The 26,849-nt window shown below is 33.0% G+C and overlaps 3 protein-coding genes across 5 annotated transcripts; 1 reads left to right on the top strand and 2 right to left on the bottom strand.

Annotated features, from left to right (window-relative positions):
• The first annotated feature begins 201 nt into the window (after positions 1 to 201).
• LOC144854405 (uncharacterized) lies at positions 202 to 10,555 on the top strand. Of its 3 annotated transcripts, XM_078712352.1 has the most exons (13): positions 202 to 392; positions 1,816 to 1,950; positions 2,828 to 3,010; positions 3,318 to 3,599; positions 3,924 to 4,253; positions 4,650 to 4,982; positions 5,600 to 6,079; positions 6,798 to 7,016; positions 7,279 to 7,311; positions 7,834 to 7,918; positions 8,757 to 8,902; positions 8,939 to 9,141; positions 9,853 to 10,555. In XM_078712352.1, exons 1-13 carry the CDS (start codon positions 215 to 217, stop codon positions 9,868 to 9,870), a joined length of 2,625 nt encoding a protein of 874 aa, XP_078568478.1. In that variant the 5' UTR covers positions 202 to 214; the 3' UTR covers positions 9,871 to 10,555. The 3 variants fall into 3 exon arrangements, with proteins under 3 accessions (XP_078568478.1, XP_078568477.1, XP_078568479.1); XM_078712351.1 differs by having other exon boundaries at positions 8,757 to 9,141; XM_078712353.1 differs by lacking the exon at positions 5,600 to 6,079 and having other exon boundaries at positions 8,757 to 9,141.
• A 71-nt stretch (positions 10,556 to 10,626) lies between these two features.
• Positions 10,627 to 12,940, bottom strand: LOC144854543 (uncharacterized). Its single transcript, XM_078712490.1, has 8 exons — positions 12,868 to 12,940; positions 12,326 to 12,469; positions 12,131 to 12,215; positions 11,653 to 11,739; positions 11,405 to 11,512; positions 11,198 to 11,305; positions 10,989 to 11,090; positions 10,627 to 10,868 (listed from the first exon to the last, which is right to left on the bottom strand). The coding sequence occupies exons 1-8, from the start codon at positions 12,938 to 12,940 to the stop codon at positions 10,760 to 10,762; spliced, it is 816 nt and encodes a 271-aa protein (XP_078568616.1). The 3' UTR covers positions 10,627 to 10,759.
• Positions 12,941 to 14,644: 1,704 nt separating this feature from the next.
• On the bottom strand, positions 14,645 to 25,312 carry LOC144854086 (uncharacterized). The gene is made up of 21 exons (XM_078711969.1): positions 24,967 to 25,312; positions 24,102 to 24,503; positions 23,643 to 23,819; positions 23,220 to 23,326; positions 22,618 to 22,782; positions 22,249 to 22,299; positions 21,509 to 21,674; positions 20,997 to 21,104; positions 20,255 to 20,406; positions 19,818 to 19,934; positions 19,434 to 19,554; positions 19,210 to 19,306; positions 18,819 to 18,903; positions 18,099 to 18,255; positions 17,372 to 17,482; positions 16,993 to 17,159; positions 16,581 to 16,697; positions 16,262 to 16,382; positions 16,018 to 16,114; positions 15,663 to 15,762; positions 14,645 to 15,038 (listed from the first exon to the last, which is right to left on the bottom strand). Exons 1-21 carry the CDS (start codon positions 25,175 to 25,177, stop codon positions 14,970 to 14,972), a joined length of 2,898 nt encoding a protein of 965 aa, XP_078568095.1. The 5' UTR covers positions 25,178 to 25,312; the 3' UTR covers positions 14,645 to 14,969.
• Between the last annotated feature and the right edge of the window lie 1,537 nt (positions 25,313 to 26,849).

Below are 26,849 nucleotides of genomic sequence, written 5' to 3'. Positions count from 1 at the left end.
TTCCCATTAATATTTCAACGTACTAGTTAAATGTCTACAACACAAACTGGTACAAGAATGAACCATAGCATGATCTGTAACGTCAATGATCCGTCAAAACACAAACGATGCTTTGTGATGTAAAATATTAGAAGAGATCGGTTGGACAGGTTTGTACAATAGCCACGCCTCAGTACAACTTAACGGTATAGGTGGGCTATTGAACTATAATCCAATGTTAAGTAGGCCTACTAGGTGTACTGTAAGTTGTGGGTTAAAAGGAGCTGGACAAGGGTTACAAAAGCCTACACATGATAGTTTTAATCGATTTCTACCAGGCCTACAGTTGAACATGATGATGTGTTTTTTATTGTTAATCATTGGAGTGTTTGTTACTGTTACTGAAGCGGCAGGTAATTATATATTTTTTTCACGATATAATTCGTTTCGGTGTCGATCGACTCGAACTGCTTTTAGAGATCGTATAATACAAATGAATTACATTTTACACGTATTGTTTGGATAAGAAATATAACGCCGCCTTAGATTATATTATTTCCCGAATAAAATATTTGTGTACGCATATCTTGGTGGACTTGGTAGATACTACTAGATACATATGACGAAATGATATTTAAAGGAGGAGCAGTATGATTTTGTGTGAATCATAATTCAGATAGCATAATGCCTTATTATCTGTATAAAGTGTGTAGGCAATATCCGCAGATGAATTTCAAATTCCATTCAAACAATGTACATAGCTTGGATATAATATTAACCACTGGTGGGTCATTTCTATTTATAGAATAGTTATTTAGGCCTAATATTATGTTAAACCTGTGTTATAGCAAATTGCAAATAATCACAAGATCGGTCAAAGACGGCCCAAGAGTTTTGTAAATTCTTGCCCGCGCGTCCAATTGTAAAGTTTCCCACCAGCCACCTCTAGATAAAATAAAGTAAAGGTAACTTAAAATATTATAGCGAAATAAGGACGGAAGAGATAGTTCAAGTAAATAAACGATACATTACAAAAATGAATTGAAATTATTGTCAAACCCTAAACCTAACCAAGCATGTCATTGTGAATACTATACCTTTGAATCATGGCTAATAACACATTATACTTTCTATATCGAATCAAGTAGGCAAATCAAATAGGTTATTGATCAAACAATATATCTCTTATTAGAGGACACTTTCCCAGTAAAAGTTCCCGGTTGACAGACTATCCTCTGAATAGTTTTAAAATGTTGACATAATTCATTTCATTGAAAGTATCTATTAATATGGCGCGGTGTTCTCTTAAAATGAGCTGACAATAATGTGGGTTTTCTGTAATACAGTTCACTTATTATAAGCACTCAGTAAAATACAAGATGGACGTTAATGTAAAGTCCTATAGCCATATTAGTTCATTTATTATTTAACACAATCTGGTAAAAGAAAACCTGTTTTGCCTTGTGGTCCTGTCTTGAATACAAACAAATTAGGCAGCAACATTATAAAAAATGTTTAGTTTGTAAAAAAAATTAGTTTCATGAGTTTATAGTGACTGAATTCATTAGAGCGATGGTTTCATGCATGCCATTGTTATAGTCCCGAACTGAATGAAGTCAACTTTTCACCAAAAAAAAAATCTTGAACTTAAAAAGTTCACAAATGCGCATTATTTAATGGAATGGGAATTTCTGCTAGTTCAAGCGTGTTTTGGTAGAGTTTACATAGTATCTGACTGTAGGTTACCCATACTAATTTATTTTTTAATTGCGAAATATTACATTACTACTACATCAGTGTTAGAATTCCAATGTTGGTACTTTCTATTTGTTTCAGATGGTGATGTTCAGTTGATCGGATCGTCGAGGACTTACATGGGACGTGTTGAAATTGAAGTTGGTTCAACGTGGTATTCGGTGTGTGACGTTGGATGGGGTATAGAAGAGGCTGATGTAGTTTGCAGGCAGCTTGGTAAACTTTTCTAAACAATATTTTAACCAAATGTCCTTAAAAGGATGTATTGTCCCCAAAAACATGAAAAAAGATTAATTAAATCAGAATTTGAATACTTTATTTTGTAGTTTTAATAAAGGTAATCACTTCCGTAGAAAAAAAACGAAAAAAAAATGTTTTTACTCATCAAATGACAAGATAAATCGTTAAATTCAACCAAAAATCCATTGGCCGGCAGCCAATTTGATTATTTTTTTGCATTAAATTACAGTTTTTTCAGATAAATACATTTTTTTTTCGATCCAATTTTTTGTCAAAGTGGATAATTATATATGTGACATTAAAATTGAAATTCATCAACATAGAATTATTGAACGATGTATTGAACCCATGTTGAGAATATTGAGAATAGCCCGGTCACTGTTGCTGTTAGTCTTGTAGTGTCTTCTTCTGAAAACACAGTGGCTGTCACTGACGAATAAATAATATCCGTTGACTTTTAATGCTGGTGTTTACTTAATATCCAAGTTTATACCATGATATACACTCCAAGAAACAATGTATTCTATGGTAATCCCGAGTTTCCCGATATAAAAAAAAGGAAAAAGAAGAAATAGAGAAAATGAAATTTAATATAAAAGAGTAAATGATATGTTTTTTTTATATATATATATATCAAATTCAATACTACCTACCTTATTTATTAATTATATTTCATAATTGTTTATAAAAGATGGAAGAAAGAAAATAAATGTTTACGTTGAAATTGAACTTATTATGACCAAAATCTTGCAAAAGTCCTGAATCGAGAGTCAATCCCAATTTCCTGGATCATCACTTCACCTTCTCCTGCTGCTTTTTTAAACTCACATTTGAAAATCCCTTTATTCTGTAGGCTTTCCTGATGGAGCAATGTTTTCAACTGTGACATCACCTAATTTTGGTCAAGGAACTGGGAATATGTTGTGGAGTAATTATGCATGCTCCGGCTCTGAGTTGAATTTTCAATCTTGCGGATCTGGAGGTCTCAGCTCAGCAGAATGTACACAAACTGACATTGTATCAATAATATGTAATGGTATGTTTTAATTTACTTACTTAACTTATCTCACAATATGTTTGTATATATCTTACATGTCAATGTTTATAAACTAGGTGCACAATGAGATGTATCATCATGTCCATATATGGTAGTGATATGACATCATCATGTCCATATATGGGCACATCCCATTCTTTGTCACATCAAGTTTTATTGTGTAGATATAGAGCTTTATGCACATCCCACCACACATCTGGCATTTTTCATTTGTGAGATGCATTCATTTTCTACACGATATATTCACTGTACATTTAACTTGCACTATTAATTTCACATTGCATAGTTCCCGCCTATCTTGGTTGCTACGATATCCCAGAAAGCCAGTACCCACCAGACTTGAAACGATCAAGTACTGCGTCTGCTAGTATCCACGAGTGTGTAGATGTCTGTAGGGCGTATTCAACATACGCAGCGCTTGGAGTTAAGGGTGATGAAAATAGATGCTTTTGTTTCTCTGGAGAATATACATCATTGACGGCAGCATCGAACGGATTGTGTAATACTGCTTGCATTGACGATGACAGAGCGGCATGCGGTGGTGTCAATCACTTTAGTATTTATCCAGGTAAGAAAAATATGACGCAATAATCATATTTATAGGCCTAATGATAATAAAGACATAATAAATATTTGTTTACTCGACAAGTTAAAAAAAAAGCATATTCACCATGCAAACTTAACCTAGCAGGCACAGAGACGCGATGTTTATCATAAAAGTAAACATTCCTATAATATTTAGAATTTTAGGAGAAATTCATAAGTTTTATACTATACCTTTTAACATGAAATTGAGTTATAGATAACAATAGATTATAGACTTTCTTATCTATTCTTATTTATTACATATTAGCTTGATATACTAATGACGATTTCTTTCTAATCACTACAGTGTCTTTAGGTGAGTCCGGCACCACATACACTAATGATAACAATGGCTTTATCTACTCGCCAAACTTTTTTGGCAAATATGAAGCAAACCTTGACGTCACATGGACAATATCGTATACAGAGAATAGCGTAGTGACATTAAATGCGATAATGTTTTTGGTGAAGAACAACGATTTGCTGACGGTTTCGGATGGAATCGGTGATCCGATCGAGTACGATAGTTTACGATCGAGTTTCATGTGGACATCGGATACAACACGAACTGTAACGATACGGTTTACCACAGACGAAGATTCTATTGGAGACTTCGGATTTATTATCGAGTATTCTGGTAAGTATGTGCCTCGCTGTAAGACAATTGTGGCTTAGTACATGTTATTTTCTACGTCGTAGAAACGGTGCCAACCGTATAAGTTCTTAGCAAAAGTATATCTAATATAATATTCAGACCTCCCAATAATCGATAATTGCGGGAATTTCCCAATATTTTTAATTTATCTCCCAATTATTAAGTGATAATATTATAAATAGTTATCTACGTAGATTTGCTATGACCCGATTGAAATACCATTCATATAATTTCATGAATTACCTTTCTGAGAGAATTGAACACACTATTATTATCAATTTTAAGCTGGTATTATGCAGGTATCTGTTACAATGTATGATCTATTATGTCAGTATTATACATATAAACGCGGCTGACTTTAGTTGATCTTTTTTCTAGCAACAACATCTGATCCTCCTACAACCATTGAAGCTATTACAACCAAGAAGATTACTACTGTGAAATCAATGACGACTGCAAACGATGTCGTCACAACTACACAAGATGTCGTCACGACTGCGCAAGGTGTCGTCACGACTGCGCAAGGTGTCGTCACAACTGCGCAAGATGTTTCCAAAACAATGACAGAAGATCCAGAAGGTAAAACAACACTTGAAAATGATGGATTAACCAGAAGCACTACAGCATCTGCAGTCACCAGCACTACTGATCGAACGACAGAGGCTGAGAACACGACTCCAGTACCAGATGATGCAACGTTAATGACTACAGGTAACGTGTCCTATCGGTACAACAGTATTAGTCGTATTTAATATCTTCTGTGGTTGTGTCTTGTTATTTGAATGTTTGGTGACTTTAGGCATAATTTAGCATACCAAATCACTTTATATATTGTTCAAACAATTACTGCACCAGGCATAATACTATGCTCGTGTATATAAGGTAGTTTACACTAGCCCGGATTCGGTCCTGTGGCCAGAGAAAACTTCGGACAACGTTATATATTTCGATCACACACGTACATTTTGCACACCGGAATACATTAGTGTGGAGTGTTCTTTTTTAAACACTACACCGGCCATTTTGATGATTTTCTATCCGGCATCCGGGTCAGATTCCGGGTTCAGTGTGAACGTACCTTTAATCGGGTAAATATGACACCTTATTGGATGAAATTAAAACGTTCGTCAATTCTGGTTTAATACGTCTTTTTCACATCTGTTTCCGGTATACTCATAGTAAACTAATTGTTACAGTAAATCTTTGATCTTTCTATTTGAATCGAACTTTCTATTCAGTATAATTACCCAGTGTAAATGTATTATTGTATTCATGGTACAGTTACACTTCTGTAAATGCATTCATATATACAATGATCTTGTTTTCAGAGCCGGAATGCCCCGTATTATTTGGCTCCAGGTCTATATCAAACCAATTGAATACAGAAATAACAGACCAATTGATTTTAGCCTATGACAAACCATTTGAATGCGACACAGTTATTACTGATATCTCACTTTATGCAAGTAAAGCGACAACGTATGGTTTGCTTGTCATCAGTCAGTCACAAAATGACTTTAAAGTTATCAGCAAAGTGGACATAACCACTGATTCACCAAACCAAGAAGTCGACAAGAGCTTAACGGCTGAATCACCATCAATAGTAGCCTACGCTGGTAATTGGGTAGCCTTTGCCTTTACGTCTGGTTCATTTTCGTATTTTGACGGCCACAACCAGGTTATGAATTTTACTGTCTATGACATTGATTACTCAAATTTCAATGATTTACGAATCGGCGATTACTTGGATTTACCGGATAGTTCTGTGAATGTTGAAAGAGAGTATCCGTTCAAATTGACAATGCGAAGTTAGTATCACATTTATAGTATTTATACATTTAACACAAAGATGTACATACACATTAGGCCTAAACATTACCTTATTTGTATGTAACACCTGATGTAAAATTGATGCTTTATAAATTGAAAGAAGTTTACATAATACATGAACAGAAATGTCCACTAACCAACTATACTTTAGCACAAAAACACTATGCATACTCGAAACAATAAAACACACACGTTTATGTTAGAAACAACATGATGACGTGTATTTGATTGTTTGGAGTTAACTGGGCACTACCTTATTTGGTATGTTTCTATTTCGATTTAAGCATGTTTATTAATTCTACCTCTTACCTTTCATACTTCTCTACCTCTCCTTTTTGAATAGTTTCTTTTTAAATTATGCATTATAAATTTTATACTTTTTATGTTTTATGTTTGCAATCTTTGAATTCAACACTAATAACATTAGTCAATCGGTCCGTATTTGCAATATGCCATGCATAACAGGTTACTTTAGAGTTTCTAAATCTTCTGGAAACAGTGTTATAATTTGTCTATACTTTTGTAGAAATTTTCTAAGATACAAAAGTTAGTTTTAATAAGCTTCAAATGTACTAATTCAATATACCTTACCTAATTTTATTTCTATAAGTTCCAAAATGTACTTTACTACCCATTTTAATTTTAAACTAAACTAAAAAATTTACTTATTTCGTACAAAATCCTTTTCTGTTTTAGCTGCCAGAATCTGTACTTTACCAGATAATCCAAAAGGCGGCTCATACTCTGAGTCCAGTCTACTAGAGAGCCAGTCCACTAAACTTGTTTGCTATGATGGATTCCGAGCAAAATTATATGACGATGATGATGACGATGATGATGATAATGACGATGATCATGATTACGTAAACGTCACATGCGTTGATGGAGATCTAGTTCATAATGGATACTGTAAAGGTAATTATACAACTTAATTGTTTTGGTGTTTTCACATGATTTGTCACTTGTCACTAGTACTAGTATTGTTACCGTACTGTTAAGTGTGTGTGTGTAAGGGGACCTCTTACCACAATTTTGTTTTAAAGTATGGACAATATTATTTTAGATCTTTTATAATGTAACTACTTACTTTCCGGTTACTTTTATTCAGCAAAAATATAATCACTGAATATAGAAATATTACATTTCTAACAATATTTGGTTTGTTTTGATTTTCTAGAAGAGTCTCACAACACGACTTACATTATAATCTGTAAGTATGTCATTTTTCAGTTTTACTTTGTATGATTACATATTATTATATCACAGTTGTTAATTTAATAACACTGTAGGCCTACCAGTACTAGGATTCTTTCAGTAAATACTTGCCAAGACTACTTTAAGCAATTGCAGTATTTGATAGTTTGTTCGCCGCTTTCCCATCAACATAATGTTTTATCCTATATAGTCCTACCTTACAAGATCTCGATCCATTTGTGTAAGACAAAACTACGCATTGTTTGTACTGCTTCTTTACTGCTTATTTTATTTTGATATCATATTTTTATATTTTTTTATATTTTTACTTATTATTTATTTATTTATTTATTGACTACTTTTGAAATATTTATTATATATACTTTTGAACTATCTTTTTCTGGTGGAACTAGCCTCTGTGCTTATTTAAGTTTCTCCAGCAAAAAGTACATTCTAAAAAAACTCACATGTTATTACACAATGATGTATCTTATGAAAATAAAATTGAATTGAATAATTTACTTTTAAAAACCCTCAGTTACAACAATCGTTGCCTGTCTCGGATTCTGCTTAATCATCATCTACTTCGCAATTATGTGTTCAAAACCGGATCGATTTTCAGGGTAAGACGTTCGCTTTTTTAGTACTGTGTGTTTTACAATGTATTAATTTGAGCACGGTCATGACTGCACTCTCGTGTCTACCTTTCTCATACGAAGCAAATCAGATTGTAGTATGAACCTGGCGTTAATGTACGTTTCGTTATGATATTGTTATATTTTCATTTATTTTGGAAAATATTAGCAATTGATTGGAAAGGTTAAAACTGGCGGTAGTGTGTATGATGACATTGTACTAATAGTAACATAATTTAGCACAAGTTGCATTCACACCACCCTGTTTCACTAATGATATTCACTAAGGTCGCAGAATATGACTAATGATCTGAATATTTCGTGTTTTCTGCATTGCTTACCTACGAAAAGTTATTGTTAAGCTAGCGAAGATAACCGCCCGTCCCAATTTCGGTCAGTTTGATACACCTGAGTGCGTGGAGTAAAAATATGAGTAGGCCCACAGTACAGTATTGTTTGAAGGTTTGCATGGCGAAATCAAATGTTGATATAAGTTTGCGGTACACCACGTTTGTTAGCTCTGAAAAGAACTGTTGAGTTTCAGAAACTCAACAGTTCTTCTTCAACATAGGCCTACAGTACAGCGAACAAAATACAAACTGTGTCTCTCATACATAATGTAGACAATATAACATCGTTTAAAGAAGTAGGCCTAACCGGCACCATCAAGTGAATGTATCTTTTTACGTGTATAATTGTCAATGGCATTTGGTTTCCCTTCCTTCTCAAATGGTATTTTGTATTACACAAACACAAACTAACTATAATGTTTTATAATGCATTCTAAAATCACTTGTAAATAACTAAATTTAATGCACCTTCGTAGAAGTGAAGACGTCGAAAAGTCGCCATCAGATGAAAATATTTTGTTGCCAATGGACGACCCAGAAGATGACATTGATTACGCAGATGCTTACGAGGGTGAAGATAATGTCAATCAAGATGATAACGAGGCTGATAACGCCCAAGAAGGTGATAACGAGGCAGAGGGCGATAACGAGGCTGAAGGTAATGGCGAGGCAGAGGGCGATGACGAGGCACACGATTATGAGGAACCTGCAGAGAGCACTAACGAACCAGAGGAAACAGGAACTCAAGAAGACGGTAATCAATCAAATCATGCATCATCAGCTGGAGAGGTTGGTGACGTCGATAATCCTCTTTATCAGAGTAATGAAGCTATGAATACCAGACAATGGGAACCAGAAGAGGTAGGATCGTGAGTCGGTGCATGATGTGTTGACAATGTTTGGTGATTGTTGTGGCGATTCGGGTGATGGTGATTATAGTAGTAGCTAAGGGTGATGTTATTCCAAGGCGGTCTAATGTTAGCGGTCGAGGGTGATGAGTATGGCTGCGATCGGGGTCTAAGGTGATGATAGCGATCGGGGGTCATGGTTAAGTCGGTGATTGGTGAGTCGCTGGTTGGTATGGTAGAGTTCAGGAGTGATGATTGGTAGCGACCGAGGATGGTGATGGTGAATTGTTGGTATGTGGTGATTGTGGCAGATCATCGATGGTTGTAATAAGTGATGGGTTTTGCTGATGGATTCCAATTAATTATACAAAGGAAATGGTGATTACATTATTTCTTTACAGACAAATGCACCAGTCACATTTTAGTAAATACAACCACATTAACACACAATGCACTTGTATACACATTTATCTATAAATCACACACTATTTTGATATTAGCAAATTATATAGCGAACATTTACACAAAAGTTCTCTGACAACATGTAGGCATAATCTACAATTCGTCATTGCAATGCTTCTTTCTAAACCTGTAAACACAGTGACTTAACGAACAAAAAAGTGAACATATAAATCATAGAAGATCGATATTCTATTCTATTTCTATTATACATTTTCCTGGTTTTTTCCCTTAAATAAACTATTTTTTATTTCATCTTTTACAGGCAGGACCAGACGACTAATTCAATTCTGCAATAGACCATTTGTATTCATCCACCATTTTAAGTACCGTATCATATGAAACATAAAATTATAGCCTAGGTATCTCATATCAAAATTAGGTAGTTAGATTAAGCGAATAAGCGCCGCAGTTGAATATATTAGTAGAATTGCCTACTGAAGACAATACCAGCTAATACAAGAAGTAAATAGATTCGAAATTTAAAAGTTTTGATAAAACATAATAACACTGAAGATTGCTTGAATGAATTAAAACCGCCTCCTCCGAGTCCAAGAATTATACTTTATTGTCCAATGTAAATGTTACATAATTAGGGATTTGGTTTGTGTACACTACCGGTATATCAATGTCAACACTTAAAAAAATGTATAAAAATATGTAAATATATACATCAATACATACATAAACACATATACATGCCGCTATGTATGTGAAATAATAACGGGACACTCTGGGCTTTTTATAGTTCGATGGTAGTTTTTACATTTTAAATTTGTCGTATTATACAGAATTATAATAAACACTATTTATTGTATCTATTCAGTAGTTTTCATGTCTGTGTATAAATGGGTGTAACTGTACCTTCCAGCATATTATAGCTACGCAATATAATGTTGTTTCTATAGGTATTCGTGCATTATTTTTTTAATAAAAGCTATTAGTTTAAACACAAATCTAATGTTACAGTAGTATATGTGTTTTACTTGGTGTCATTTTCGAATGTTCGCAAAAACCCTATATACGTCATTTTAAGCCAATTGAAATGTATATACAGCTAAAATGTAATTGTTCTAGTATTTTACTTCCATAGTATTTGAATTATTATTTGTGTTATGGACACTTCACTTCCATTGATTGATTGACGATTCCTAACTTCTATAAGTTTTGATTTACTTTTGTGTCGATACAATTTGTTGTTCGTACACATGACGTGGTTCTTGAGTTATGCAATGTACTATGTCAGTTCCATCAGTGACGTTATTATCTTTTTCCATATTCCTAAAAAACAAAACAATTATATAAAATATTCCAAAAAAATAGTAGAGGTAAACATCGAATAATGAGAGAAACAAAATTAATACAAACAAAAAATGTTAAGTAAAAAGTTAATAACTTTACGTTTTATTTGATATAAGTTGTTGTTCCCCATTACATGGTTCTTGTGTTCTGTAAGGTTCTTCCATGTCACGTCCAGTAATAGACGTTTCTTGTTGACAATTCCTAAACAATAAAATGTTGAAAATAGATAAAGCATTAAGAATAATAATACAGAAAAGAGAGAAATATATATACGTATGTTAAAACCAGGAAGTTATTCATTAACTTACGTTTGAGTCGATATTATTTGTTCGTACTCATGGTGTAGTTGGATTCCGTCAGTTACTTCAACATCACGTCCATCGGTGGCTTCATTATCTGCTTCTTGTTGACAATTTCTAACAATAAAACCATTATAAAAAGAGAATAAGCATTCACATAAGATAAAAAACAGAGAAAGATACAATACACTTTTAGCAAATCTCAATATAACTTACTCTTGTGTGGATATAAGTTGTTGTTCATACACATGTCGTGGTTGTCCATACACATGTCGTGGTTCTTGAATTCTATAAAGTTCATCGTTGGCTACAGTTACTTCAATCCTAAAGAATTACAATAGTAGGCCTAAGTAATAAAGTATTTCAGGAAAATACAACATTTGAAAAAATGACTTGTAAATATAAACTGTGTTTAATGTTCTCAATATTGTTCACCTAAATAACAACTAATATAGTAACGATACCCTGATTCTAATGCCAAACCACCTTCTACTATAGCCGAGTTTGTTGTCAAACCTCTCCGACGTGAACGTATTCCTCTATTACAAAATCTGTTACAAAAATCATGAATATATAGTTAATTCATTTGATTCAGTGCATTGACTAGCAAATATGCATTTTATCATTTTTTTTCAGTAATTGCAAGATTTATGTAACATTATTCGTGCTACCAAATGTACACCTGATTAGAATATTAAAAAAAGATTTGTGAGAAAAATAATATGCAAAATATTTATAACATTATTTAGAAGAATATGGAACAAATGATGAAGATGATTATTATATATACATTATTTTTATTTGATTGTGTTATCTAAAACAAATAAATTTGACAAATAACAATGCAAGTATATAAATAGCGACATCGTTTAATTACCTCTTTCTTTCATCGAAACAGAATACACATGTTAAAAGTATAATTGCAAACTATTGTAACGTTACCTTCGCATAATAATGGACAAAATAAAAATGGAAACAAAAACCAGGAAGACCATCAAAGCAACTGCGATAACAAGAGAAGCTACATCTGAAAAAATATGATTGTTGATTAAATGCTGACATGATTAAAATCGTTTATACAAAATTACCCGCTTTAAGTTAGAAGGGCTTTTGGGTATGTAATTTGATAACGCTTACCAAGTTCACATTTCGCCGCCTCATATCCTGGTGCAAGCGTTGGTTGGTAACCCTGTGTACATTCTTCTTTGTTGTAGCCCGTGTTGCATGTTACTTTACCCTCACTGTCTCTTTCTCCATGTGTGACAACCTCTGGACAATCATCTGAAGTAGAAGGAAATGTACAATGTAGCCTACAGTATGTTTGTAAAGTTGCATTTATAACGTAGGCCTAAATTAAAATGATGGAAGGGACAGAGACAGACAACAAAATACGATGAGATTAGAACACTGCATTGCAAACTATGTTCCATTTATTCGCAACAAAAGAAAACATAATGTTTTTGTGTTTGTTTTGTTGGATAATCTAAAGCATGTAAAACAAAAACCTTTCAAAAATGTACGTTATATCATTATTATATTAATAGATTCATGCATGTAGTTTGCATTGATAATCAGAAAAAAATCAATTCATATATATAAATTGTCAAATTTAGCAATTTTGCCAAGTTTTTCAAAATATAAAACATATTTTAAAATAACACTAAATATATTACCCTTACCGTTTGCAAATACTACATAGTTTAGTATAGAAACCGTCAGAAACCTCCAGGCTACTGAGTGTCGGCTGTTCATAACTAATTGCGTTTATCGTACGTTTACAAGGAGGAAGAATTGGTATTATGACTGTATAGTTGCAGAGTACTGATATGCTTCCTATTATGATCACGATGGTTGACGCTCGCTCGATTTGCATATGAATTAATGTTTATTATCTTTACCTGGCTGCTCAAACTATAAATTTAGAATGATGTTATGTCTGCTGAGGTATATGAAATTTGAGGGATAATAGAAACTGTACGGAAATATAAACTAATTTTTGATTTTTTTGATAACTAGAATTGCATACCGTACTGCCACCCGGTTAATCACAAAACAATTCGAACAATAGCATGTGGTTTCTCTTCGACGTCCCCACCCCCATACACAACCCCCATGATTCTTCAATGAAGCTGCTATTGTTTGCATTGTAGGCCTATGTTGAGGATGGTGATAATTTGTTTATGCAGTACGACAGACTTTCTACACGCAACATATTATAAAAAGTGGTTCAAATACCATGCTTTCTTTTAAGCTACACTTACGACATTAAAGTGAAATAAAAAATATTAAATGAAAATGAAATAAAATTATTTATAGAACTTCCATATACAGCATTACCTGTAATGATGAAAGAACCAGAAAGTAAGAATATACGTTTTTATTGTACTGTTTAATTGACTGTTGAGATATTGAGACATGTTGACAAATTAGGTGTCTTGCAATCATCATTGAGTTTGTGTATTTTTCTATATTCTGGATCTTATTTACAAAAAAATACACGTGAAAATAATACAGTTTGATACAACTGGCCACTGCAGCATAATAACTGAATTTTTAGATTATAAAAAAATACAAATATATTTATAAATATAATTTTTGCATTCTATATTTATTATGAAACGAACAAACAAAATATAGAGTTAGACCTATTTACTTAACTTAATGTATGGTGGTATACAACTAATCTAATTTATAACTACATGCTTAATGTATGCACATTTAACCAACGTTATACCTAGAATTCATGCTTAAGCTTAGCCTCATATAGAGTTACAAAGTTCTGAATAGTTAATATCGAGCAAACGTTTATCAAACTAAACTATATATACTATAAGAGGAATCATTGTTTTTGTATACATTGTTGAGTGAGAGGATGAGATTATTGTCATTTAAACCGCCGTTTCGCAACCTATGGGTTGCGACCCAATGTTTGGGTCGCGAAAATAAATTGATGGGTCGCGAAATTGTTTTCGATACTGAAACTTTTTATCAATTATACACTGATCTATATGTGAAATGTTCTCAGTTTTGTAGAATCTACAACAATGATTATATATACATCTACAGTTTTTCGGGAGAACCCCTTGACATTAGCATTGAACGCAAATGTGTTCACCGGCGGTAAAAGTAGCTTGACGATCGTTTTGCCAATTGCGAGCGCGCTATATTATTAGAGTACCATTTCCAGCCAGGGGTGTCATTTAACAAAATTCGCTATGCCACAGGCCCCACCATTGGGGGGGGGGGGGGGGTTTAGGGGGATGTGTTTCTGTAAGATCAAATACGCAATGTTGGGTCGCGAAAATTTCCAAAATAGTATCATAGGGTCGCGGTCAAAAAAGGTTGCGAAACGCTGATTTAAACAAACATCAATAAGGATCCCTTAATTGTTTTTTTTTTATTTATTGAACTTTGTTTTACAAGGATAGCTCTAACAGCTGTACTGCAGCAGTGTATTTTTTAATAATAGAAATGTAACAAGTTACAGATTCATAATGAGCTTATACCACATCTGCAAGAATCTAAAGAAAGTTAAAAGGTCCAACAAAAGTATGTCATGTACATCCAATGTACCGACCATCGTTGCAATACGTGAACATCTTTATCTATTAAGAATATATTCCATGATTGAAGTATCCTTGAATTGTAATTAAAAAGTTAAAATAACTAAAGTACTAGTAATTGATTTGTAATATTTATAGATTCTAATCGTAGCAAGATCATGTGCTAAAATGATGTACAACATTGTTAGTTTGATGCTAACGGCTTTCCTCTCTCAACCTTAAGTGAATGGGTTTCCTGTTGTGAGAGACATAGGGTACTCAGAATTGTCTGATTTAAACCAAATAGCCTAAAAAATAAAAATTATTAGAAAAAGTTAGATTTGATAACTAGGCCTATAGTGTCATGCAGCGGATCGGTCATCATCGTCGTCGTCATCATCATCATCATCATCCGACATCATCATCATCATCATAATTATTTATAATTAGCCAACCTAGTAGATTTGATTAGCACCAGCACACGCTCACACCATAGTGGGTAAGTATTTACTTAGTCACTTGTTCATTACAGCAACTTCAAGTCCAATGGTGGCCATTATCATTGTACTGTATGTTTATAATTTTTCAGATAACTACAGTTTTTTTTCTAGAAAATATTAATTTGAATTTATAGTTTGTTTATCAACTGAAACGATTTAATTGATTCATGATTGTGTTGGTATGCCCGATGACTTACACCGGTCTTCAATATGTTTTACAATAAAAAGGCCTATATGAAATATTTTATTTTAAACATCCATGGTTTGACTTAAGCTCTGTCTACACTATCAAACTAGTTTGACAAAAAAGAGTGATATGCCCAAATATGGTAGTGATATGACATCATCATGTCTATATATGGGCATATCACATTAAGTTTGATAGTGCAGACAGGGCTTTAGAGGATTAACAGTTTTATTACAGCTACGCACATTGTTATCATCTTGTAAATGTCCCAATGCTGCAACAATATTATCAAAAGTTGGACGATTCTCTGTTACTCTGTGCCAACAATTTTTCATAAGGGCATACCTGTAAAAATGAATTAATATTACAAGAATTAAACAAAAGAGGCAATTACACGCTTGTGGTAGATGTTTGTTTCTACTGAAACACTTTCATACTAAATTATGGAACCCCATTTATGATTTCCAGCCACCACCACAATAAGTTTCCGTCTAAAAATTTAAATTTCAAAGGTAAAACATATGACATAACCATACCATACAAAGTAATCATCTAGCTATAGGCCTCAAATAGAGTGATTAATATTCTAAAACGACTTACAGTGTATTGTTACACGATTGTGGTTTCGGAAGGTGGTTACCATCGGATATAAATTTGTACACTTCATCACCATTCATGTCACCATATGGAGTAGCACCTGGAAACAAATATTCATATTCTTTATATGATTTTCGTACTGATTTACTCGTTTCCCTTCGATAAAACGCTCACAGTATTCACACTGGTTATATACTTTGATAAGAATAAACAATATAGTAAGTAATTTTAAATAATGACGTCTTACCCAATGTTACGATTTCATAGAGGACGATTCCAAAAGCCCATACGTCACTTTTCTTTGTTGCAATGTGCTGGGTAATTGCTTCAGGTGACATCCATCTTATTGGAAGTTGTGTGTCCTCCCCCTAAAAAATAAAGCATTCATTAAATAAAACAAACCAAACTTACGTTGATATCAGCACATTGTTATAAATAGAACTTAGAGGAGCCATGAGTCTAGTGGTTCGTTCGTAGACGAATTTTCTATACAGATTCGAGTTGATTAATTTTAGTCAGGACTGTACAGTAGTTACATGTAAATATAAATAAATAAATAAACTTACATGTCTATAGATTTCGGTGATCTTACCATTGATATTCTTCAAACCAATAACTGGAACTTTAACAATATTGTTACGGAATAGCATAATCAACTCACAACGGAGCATTGGACAAACTTTCTGTAATGAAATACATCTGAATTGAACACTACAGGACCACGCATATCTGCACGTATATCGTTGACAATTTACTAGGCACCGAAAATAATAAAAAATGTCTTGAGCATTTGTTGAGAGGAATCTTAGTTTTTAGATCAAAAATTGTTCTACAATTTTGAACCAACTAAAACTGCGTTTTTCATACTCAGAATTAGGTATCGGGAGAAAAACATTTAATTCAGAGTGTAGTGACAATGTATCCTGAATAGCAAATATATCATATTTAAAAAAAATTAAATAATAATATTATTATTACCTTGTGTTTGTGTAGAAATTGCATTGCTTCGGCTATCTGTACAGCATAATTTATCAATTCCTTTGCTTTTGGCTTAACAGAATTAGGTTTTGTAGATAAATTCAAACAGTCCCATAAAGATCTATTTGGTGGTTTTTCAGTGCAGATGCCAATTATCTCCTGTCCGTCTAGACATTACATGAGAATAAAATCAAAATCACTGACAACTCTGTCGTAATAAATCGATTTATCGGGCTTTGAATTCTGTTCATGTTTAAAAATAATATTTCTTGGGTTTCATTATTGCGTTTACTTCAAGGTTGTTATCATTGAGTCACAATTACAACTTGTATTAGTATGAGAAATGTTGTATAAAATTAATAAATAAACACTTATTTACCACCGCCATCGATCTCAGCAATTGGTCGAATTACACCAGGGTGTGGTGGTAGTTGAAACACTGTATTTATTTCACGTTTCATTGCTTCTTTTTTTTCTTCTGAATAATCACCTGGATGCAAAATTTCATAATTAATGTTTATTTGAATACTACACAGTAGAACTTTGACGTTGTGAAAGCATTGAAACAAGCACACTAACAATACAACTATGAGATCCATGATACGGTATCATATCGACATAGACAATTTATTGTCGGCTAACTAAGAACTCTTCTCACATGTGTTAAGGTTTATGACTCCTGACAGTTACACATTCATTTTCTGCACGTTGTTAGTGCATTTATGCACTAGTGCATTAATATGCATTTATAAGATTCCATATCGGAAGACTTCAACCATTGATATCGTTTGGATGTGTTATATTGTGTGAGAAAATAATTAGATTAGGTTAAGTTAAATATTTAGGAGTTGGACTTGTAAAAGTGACACGTGTGTGATATCGCTCTAAATTTCTTGTTATTAAACAGTACTTCAGTAGCATAAAATAATTAATATTTTATACTGAAATCCACAATACTCAGTACATATACAATTTGATTTTACCTGAAATAAATTGAATGTTAGAGAAATAGAAAATACTTAGGTCTATTATCACCGTAAGTACTTTAATGCTTGTTGTGTGGTAATGTCTATAATGAGTTTGTTTTTAAAGTAACGACACAATACCGCTAAGAAGGCAAGCGACTGCATCTTGTTCACGATTCCCTTCATGTCGACGTATAACAACATTGTAGTTAAAACGTCCATTCTTTAAAGGAGGATCGTAAGATTTGATAAATGCACTCTTCAATATTCTATGAGGTAGAATGTTAAGTTCTTCCAACTATAGAAATAAATAATAACATTATTTAAAACAATGATTAAACAATAAAAACATGAAGGGCCCAATCTTTTATATTTTTGTTCATACAAATAAACCATTAAATCAGATGTACTTGACTTAGATGAATATTAATACAACTATCGAAGCATCATCAATAATTTGAACTAAACACAAACACGTAGCCTATTATCCAAAAAAATATCTTTAAATATGTGAATATAGACAAATAAGTACAATACAATAATACTATAGATATAGATATATATAGTCTATGAAGCTGGAGAGAGGGTTGAAAGGGAAAGAGTTGATGTAACCAACAAATAACCATAATCAATGGGTAAAAAACATAAATATAAAATAAATAAGCTATAATATATATATATAATCATTTTAAAAAGCCCAATAGAGATTAAGCCCGTTTGATTTTATCCAAATAGAAATGGAAATAAAATATTTACGTTTACCTATAGTAAAGTATCGACTGTCACGGCGAACCGCAACCCTTAATTTACTAGTTTCCGTTTGCCATGCAAACTTTATCAATATAATATAATAATACATACAAGTTTCTGCAATTCTGCAACAAGATAATCAAAAGTTGGGCGTTTTGTTGTTTGTGTCTGCCAACATTCTTTCATGATAGCATACCTGTTTTACAAATAAATGTAATAATCATTTTAGACCTCATGAAAAAATGGTTTTGCTTAAGAGTCTGGTATTCAGAGAGCCGTGAGAAGGCACGTGTTTGTGTGGTATAATTTAGTTTAAGAAATAAAAAAATATTGACAACGTTTCTGCAAAAACTTTCATAATCATTTTCTGCAGAATATAAACACAATTACAACCACCAATGCCACTTATTTAAATTCTATTAAAAAAACTTTCAGATTTAAAGGTAAAACCATAAGAAATAACCAGAAAGATGTTAATCTTCTACAAACAACAACGACTTACAGTTTATTGCTACAATATTTTGGTTTCTCTGGACGGTTACCATCTTTTATATATTTGTTCACCCTGTTATCATTAATGTCACTATATGGTTTATCACCTGAAAACAAATTTTCATATTATTTTTAATTTATGTTTTTTGTATTTTAATAAAATAGTGATTAATGATTTGTACAATAACAATAGAAGATGTTTTGGTAACGTTTTTTTAAGTCCGTTGTCCTTACCAAATGATAGAATTTCATAGAGGACGATTCCAAACGTCCATACGTCACTCTCCTTTGTTGCAATGTGTTGGGTAATTGCTTCAGGTGACATCCATCTTACTGGAAGTTGTGTGGCTTCCCCCTAAAAAAAATCATTACATTATATTAATTCAAACTTATTACGCTGATTATGCGGTATTCAATTCATTCATCATTCACCTTTTTATTTAAAAACGATCATAACATAACCAAAAAAAGAATCTAGGAGGAAAGCATCGTACAGAAACCTATACCTAAAGTGGAAATAGTTATGTGTACACTCACAAAGACTAAAGAGTCAATGATGTAAGTTCAACAGTCTAGTAAGTGAATTTATCTAACTGTACATAAAATAAATCAACTTACAAATCGATAGATTTCGGTTATCTGACCATTGATATGCTTTAGGCCAATTATGGGAATTTTAACAATATCATCAGGAAATAACATAATCAACTCGCATCGGAGCATTGGACAAACTTTCTGTAATGAAATACATCTGAATTGAACGCTACATACAGATCAGAAACTAAATTGTTGGGGATGTACCAGGGTGGGGGTAAACAAGTTTCATTTGGAATAAAATAAACGGCTTTTTACTTGCAAAACTGTTTTTATGCGATAATACATCTTTAAACATTGAATAATTAAAAATATATTAATGTCAACAAATAGTTTTTCAAGACACAATTCTAAAATGTTTCTTAAGTTCATTATTTGTATTATTTTATTATTATTTACTTATTATTTATATCAACATTGTGTTCCGAAAAACAAATTATTGTTTGTACTTGATGATTTACCTTTTGTTCGTGTAGAAATTTCATTGCCTCGGCTATCTGTAGAGCATAATTTATCAACTTCTTGTCTTTTGGCTTATGCCTAACAGAACGCAGATAGTTCAATAAATTCCTTTTTGGATTTTCAGTGCAGATACCAAACATATCTTGGTCAATATAAGAATGATAAATTTAATTGAGAACAAGCCATTTATTGTTACAAATTATTTGATCAATCATATGGTGTTATTTGTCCTATTATTTGTTTACGTGTGTCCTAGATCATAACAGGGTAGTGTTTTTTAGGGTGGTAATTGTCCGGGTAGTAATTGTACATGTTTTTTTTCGGATACGTCAATGTCTATTATTACATAAACAGAAAACAGAGCATAGAATATTTAGAAATTTCTCCAATTTTATGTAGGCATACATAACCCGATTGTCTATGCTGCAGGTATAATAATCTTCATAATATGTCCAGTATCAAAATACGTAATACAGCATCCAATGTGTTTCACATTTTGTGATAAATATCATGAAATGTTAGGTTAAAGGTTAGGTGACGGTTTATAATACAGGCGTCAAGTCTGCATAGAATTTGCCAGTGTTCTGTACACATTTAAGTACACAGAATCGACTTAATTTTTAAATCCCAGATCTACTAAATTTTCTTGCACTTCTAAACTTTATGATTCTTGGTATTTAGTCACAATGTAGTGCGTGTCAAATGTCTGTAGAAAAATAATACCTAACACTTATTTACCAACATCATTGATCTCAGCAATTGGTCGAATTACACCAGGGTGTGGTGGTAGTTGAAACACTGTTTTTATTTCACGTTTCATTGCTTTTTCTTCTTCTTCTGAATAATTACCTGCATAACAAATTTTTTTAAAAAAGAACAATTTTTTCAGAAAGATACTATAGTTGACACTCTGTGTTCTATGTTGTGAAACTATTATTAAACTTGGATGCATTTAACTAAAATATTACACCTTAACAGCTTTAAGAAAGAATTAGTAATTCTGTTTCCAGTTTTCAGTCAATCGGCACAGGATTATGAAATTAATTACATTTTATAATAACTATTCATTTTACTATATTTAATATTATAATAATTATTTCAATAATTAATGATATTGAAAAATTAATATGAATTTAGACTATGATAACAAAGAAAACTATCTAGTAGTTGTCTTTTACATGACATGATAATGGTTCTTTTTCTTTCTTTTCTTTTTTTGTAATAACGTAAGCCTATTATCAGTAGCAACATACCAGAGATAAAATGAACAATTGCGTCCTGTTGAAAATTCCCGTCATGTTCAATTATTGTAACATAGGAAGCCAATTTCTCCATCCTGAAAGTTTGGGGAAATTTAAGATGTTTACTCTTCACTTTTCTATGGGGCTGAATGTTATCATAACCATCATCATCATCATCCTATATGAGAAAGCATTTATGTAGTACATTGAGTAATTAAATTTAAAATAACATAAATAAAACAATAGATATACAAGAGCATACTTCTAATTGAAATCAATGATTAATGTATAATTGAAAGGAATAAAATCATAACGATGGAAGTGTCAACGTGTAAACAGACGTACAAGTTTAAATGACAATCGATAATGTATTAATAATTACACTATAATAGGAAATTACTCGTTACTGGGAGAATTTCTGCTTAAACGGAAATAACTCCCCCCTTAATAAAATCAGAATTTTGCAGTTTTAATATAAAGTTTATAAAGAAGGAATACAAATAATAATAATAATAATTTCACTTCTATGAAGACAAAATCAAAGATTAAATTCAACACAAAAAAATACACTGATATTTGACTATTTTTTGCTTTAAATTTCATTTTTTCAGGTAACTTTCTTCCATCTAATTGAAGCGAAAACCTTCTATGTGATGTTAAAATGGCATTTTTAACAAAAAGCTTTAAACTATTTAAAACAAATCTAAAACTAGCTTTTAAATTGATTGATTAGTTGTAAAAAATAACATTACTGGATCGTTAGGAACGTCGTAAACCGGTAACGGAAGTTGTCCACGTTCATGCTGTAATGACAAAATATAGTTGGTTTAAACAGTAATACATATTTTCTGCATATTTAAGTTAATTGAACACCTGTTTTCACTATTGTTTCTGATAATTGTAAATTGCTTCATTAGTTAGTGGTTCAGGTATCGGCACACGCTATAATCAAAATAATCAAAATCATAGTAAGGTTTTCAAACAATCAGAATAAAAAAAAAACAAACGAACAAAATTCACTTTTATCAATTGATATTGCATCCTGTAAGAAATAAAAAACATAATTCAAATAATATTTTAAACATTATTATAATTATCACAATTACAACAGAAAGCCTTACCGGTACCACTTCTTGCTGAGCCGCCGGTTGCTGAGCCGCCGGTTGCTGAGCCGCCGGTTGCTGAGCCGCCGGTTGCTGAGCCGCCGGTTGCTGAGCCGCCGGTTGCTGAGCCACCGGTTGCAGAGCCACCGGTTGCTGACCCGCCGGTTGCAGAGCCATCGGTTGCTGAGCCACCGGTTGCTGAAAAATATATTTGTAAATAGGTGGTTAAAAAAAATATGTATGTATTATGGATCACAATAATATTGTATCTGTCCGGATAACGTACATAAGACATAACAAATAATAATAAAGCTATCCCCAACCCCTATAATACAAAATTTTTAAAAACATAGGTTAGGTTTAATGTTATTTCTGCGAGTCATTTCGTGTGCCAGATTTCGTGAAAATTAGTTTATTGATAGAATTTATTTTTAAAATTATACATTATGACCAGTAGTTGCACGTTATAAAGAAACTAGATACCACTAGGTCTACGCCATTGTCCGCTGGTAGTAGGGCACCTGCCATCGCAAACATAGGTCAAATAGGCCTAATGATTTAAAGCAATGGGAATTACAGTTGGAACAAAGAAATATCAAAAGAGACTATACGATACTTACTCGTCGGTTTGCACGGAAGCAAAGGATGACAATTCCGACGATGAGAATTATTGCCGGGATTGATACAACGATTCCAACAATGGTGATCCATGGTGACGTTGTATCTTCTACGAATAAAAATCATAATCATTTTAACAAAACAAATAAGCTTACCTTTAGGCCCTACACTTTGAAATTAATGATACAAAATATATCCAAACATTATTAAATATAACGGTGTTTAATCAACGACGGATGATACATTATAAGGCCCATAGGATACAATGCTTCTGATGGGTTTTGAACCTTAATTTACCTTTATTTACCTGAATCCAGACCTGGAACTAAAAGCTTTGTATCTCTTGGTGACCTGTGACCTAACAAATGTGATACCACTGTATATATGGTGTAGTTCACCTGTCTTATTTTCCTCCTAATACTTACCAACGCATAATGGAACTTGTCCGGACCAAGTCTTGTCTGATTGACAATGTCTTGTCGGATTACCTTCAAGAACATACCCAGTTGTATTGCACTCGTAAGAAATGTTGTTTGGATAATTAAATTTAGTTCCCAGGAGAATTCCATTAGCTGGTACTGTAGGGTAACCGCATGATACACCTGTAATTAAAATAAAGTTTTCATATACTGTATAGCAACCGGAAGATCCAGTATAATCAACTCCAGTATAAAAGGGTACATGTAAAACGCATAGGCATACCTCAACGCGCCAGCTTGTCAGGATTACATCATTTCGAAGCTAATTATATCATCATCAGAAATGAAATTAATGTTTTTGTTGTAAGATAGTAATTATTGCGCACCGATAAAAATGTTCTTTGTTAATTATATTTTTTTGCGTAACTCTTGATATAAACAAACAAGTTTGATTTAATTAATTACCAGAGCATGACTGAAATTCCGTAGACCAAGTACCGTCTGCTGTACATTCTATCTGCCAAATTGAATCATCATCTTGTGTTGGTTCATAGCCTTCTGTACATGTGTATAGTAACGAGTCTCCGAAAACATAAGCATCAGGATATCTACTTGGACTAAGTAACGTAATGTTATGTATGTTTGTTTGTATATCTTCACATTGTCTTGTACAACTTGGTTGCGTTTGTTTTCTGACGTGGCTAAACACGCCAGAATACCAACAGTATGAGTCCGTCGGCCCAGCTTGGTAGAATCCTGGATTGCAAGAAAATGTAATGGTTGTTGCTGGTGCATACATTAGTTGACTTGGTCTCACAATACCATTCTGTAGGTAGATTCCACCGGAACAATTCGTAAATTGACCGTCTGAAATAATAAGATATGCATAATAACGTATTGAAAGTATTAACACATTTACCTAAGTGCCCAATTACTAGTTCATACTGTTTTACTGTAACAAAATTGAAATGCCTTATATAAAAACAAGGCCATATACATGGCTGGCCCAGTCGCCTGCGCAAATTTGAGTTAGTGTTTACCGACCGACCAACCGTCCGACATAGTGAGCTGTAGAGTCAAGTAAAACCTGGCCTATCATATAGGCACGACCAGTGTCCGCTCAAATCAGATTTCAAATATTTGTATTCACGATCCGACGCAGTCTAAATTAATGCAGGTACAGTACTATTAAAAGAAGGGCATGTTAACCCAGAACTGCTGATATGGTAGAATTGTCATCAAACTTCATCTTATACAGGTAAGGCTCGTTTAATTTGGAATTGAATAGCTAGATTGAAACTATTTATGTATATATTGACTTAAAACTTACTCCTGTAAACCATAATTCTGAATTCTGCACCACAGAATTGACTAGGGTTACCTCTACAAGGCCCGTTACATTCATCCTCAGACTTTGGTTTGCCGTTTGGTGGATGTGTTGAGTTGAAATCATTTCCACAGAAGCACTGTTGTCTTGCTTCTAACCCAGAGTAGAGAAAACCTCGTCTGAGACACAGATCAAGACATAAGTCCACCGTCATTAGTTGACGGTTTTCACAATAATTGTGTGTCCTAGTACAGCTATTACATAGCTCCTCTGGCTCTGGTACATCGCATGAGGTGAGTCCTGGCAGTGTACGCGATTCTGCGTAATCATAAAAGCATCCTAGATTTTCGAATTCTGAAAAAAAAAGGTTTGGTTGTTGAGTTAGTTCCTAGGCCTACGCATAGGGTTACGTTGTTCGTCACCTGGAAGTCCAAAAATGTGTCGAGGGATCAAGTGAAGAAACGTCCAAATTTCCCTGTATGGCGCGCTTGATAAATTTGAACATGACATAGTTTATAGTTCCTGAGTCGTCCTAAAACAACCCAAAGCTCCCTTTTTTATGCATTATTACAGTAGTACAAGTATTTGTGATATATATAAACACAAAAGTGACAACCGTTTATTTTAAAATATTCACATACATAAATACAAAAGCCTAAATATGAGCATTCCATTATTTCAGAAACAAATTCAAGAACAAACCCTCCCCACTCCCCACCTTTTCTTTCCTTTTATCTCCCTTCCTGTCTCCCCTCCTAAAAGTATAATATCAGAACAATAAAATGAAGATAACACTGCTGTTAATAGACCAGAGATGATTATCTGGTTATTATTCTGCTCAACATTGATTGAATTCTTCATGTTTCGATACCCTTCGGTTAACTTTTTGGTGTGATCTATTTTATGTAAATAAGGTTTTCGATTGACGTAACTAAGTGTTTTTGACATCTACGCATGCACACAGATCAATTTGTCAAATTTGACTTTCGCCGCGTTCATGTTGGTTATTCTAGTAGGTCTATTTATTTAATATTGACAATACTGAACTATTAATGATTAAGCCTAATATTCAAATTAAATATACGGAAGTGACAACCGTTTATTTTAAAATATTCAGATACATAAATACAAAAGCCTAAATATGAGCATTCCATTATTTCAGGAACAAATTCAAGAAGAACAAGAACAACTTTTTTCAGATAAATAGCCTACATTTTTTTTATCCAATTTTTGGTCAAAGTGGATAACTATTATGTTACATTAAAATGGAATATTCAACAACATTTTTTTTGAAATTATTTTTTCAGGGGGACAATACATATTTAATAAAAGTCCAGTAAGTAAAGTAAAAAGTTGAGAATGCATCGCTTAATTCCAGAAAATGGTTGTAGTAATAATAATAATAATAATAATAGTTCATTCTTATATAGCGCATATAAGCAAGCTCTCAGCGCGCTGAACATTATTACCCCATTCATTTCCTGATCAAACACCTATGGAAACATACTTCCATATATGCAGCTAGTAATCAGCGCAAAGTTGTGTCTTGATCTAACCGGGTTCCCAATTATACACCTGGGTGGAGAGAGGCAAACGTAAGTAAAGTATCTTGCCTAAGGATACAAGCAATGCGGCGAGAGTTGGATTCCAACCTCGGTCTGACGATCAGTAGTCGAACGTCCAACACACAGCGCCACACGCCCTAGTACAAATTTACTTCTTTTTAAATTCTCTGCCGCAGACCTTACATGATCATTTTTTATTTTAAAAGAAGTCATGGATGGCTGCTATTTAAAATAATAGTTTAAGGAATTTAATTACACATTAAAAGTTCATATGAGTTTAGTGCATTAGATCTATTGTTTGTCTTAGTCTATAGACAAGTT

This window comes from Antedon bifida, chromosome 10 (assembly GCF_963402885.1).
Source record: "Antedon bifida chromosome 10, ecAntBifi1.1, whole genome shotgun sequence".
Lineage (NCBI taxonomy): Eukaryota > Metazoa > Echinodermata > Crinoidea > Comatulida > Antedonidae > Antedon > Antedon bifida.
This window is presented reverse-complemented; position numbering and strand designations above follow the sequence as displayed.

Bases quoted from the DNA above. Each gene is read 5' to 3' on its own strand.
- LOC144854405 (XM_078712351.1), top strand. From the start codon at position 215: ATGTTAAGTAGGCCTACTAGGTGTACTGTAAGTTGTGGGTTAAAAGGA. The intron at 393-1,815 runs GTAATTATATAT...TATTTGTTTCAG, and splicing joins TACTGTTACTGAAGCGGCAG to ATGGTGATGTTCAGTTGATC. The intron at 7,919-8,756 runs GTAAGACGTTCG...GCACCTTCGTAG, and splicing joins AAACCGGATCGATTTTCAGG to AAGTGAAGACGTCGAAAAGT.
- LOC144854543 (XM_078712490.1), bottom strand. From the start codon at position 12,940: ATGAACAGCCGACACTCAGTAGCCTGGAGGTTTCTGACGGTTTCTATA. The intron at 12,470-12,867 runs GTAAGGGTAATA...CTTCTACTTCAG, and splicing joins CTATGTAGTATTTGCAAACG to ATGATTGTCCAGAGGTTGTC. The intron at 11,513-11,652 runs GTATCGTTACTA...GTAATTCTTTAG, and splicing joins GGTTTGGCATTAGAATCAGG to GATTGAAGTAACTGTAGCCA.
- LOC144854086 (XM_078711969.1), bottom strand. From the start codon at position 25,177: ATGACGGTGGACTTATGTCTTGATCTGTGTCTCAGACGAGGTTTTCTC. The intron at 23,820-24,101 runs GTAATTAATTAA...TTTTAATTACAG, and splicing joins GGAATTTCAGTCATGCTCTG to GTGTATCATGCGGTTACCCT. The intron at 17,160-17,371 runs GTAAATAAGTGT...TGTAATGTCTAG, and splicing joins TGCTGAGATCGATGGCGGTG to ACGGACAGGAGATAATTGGC.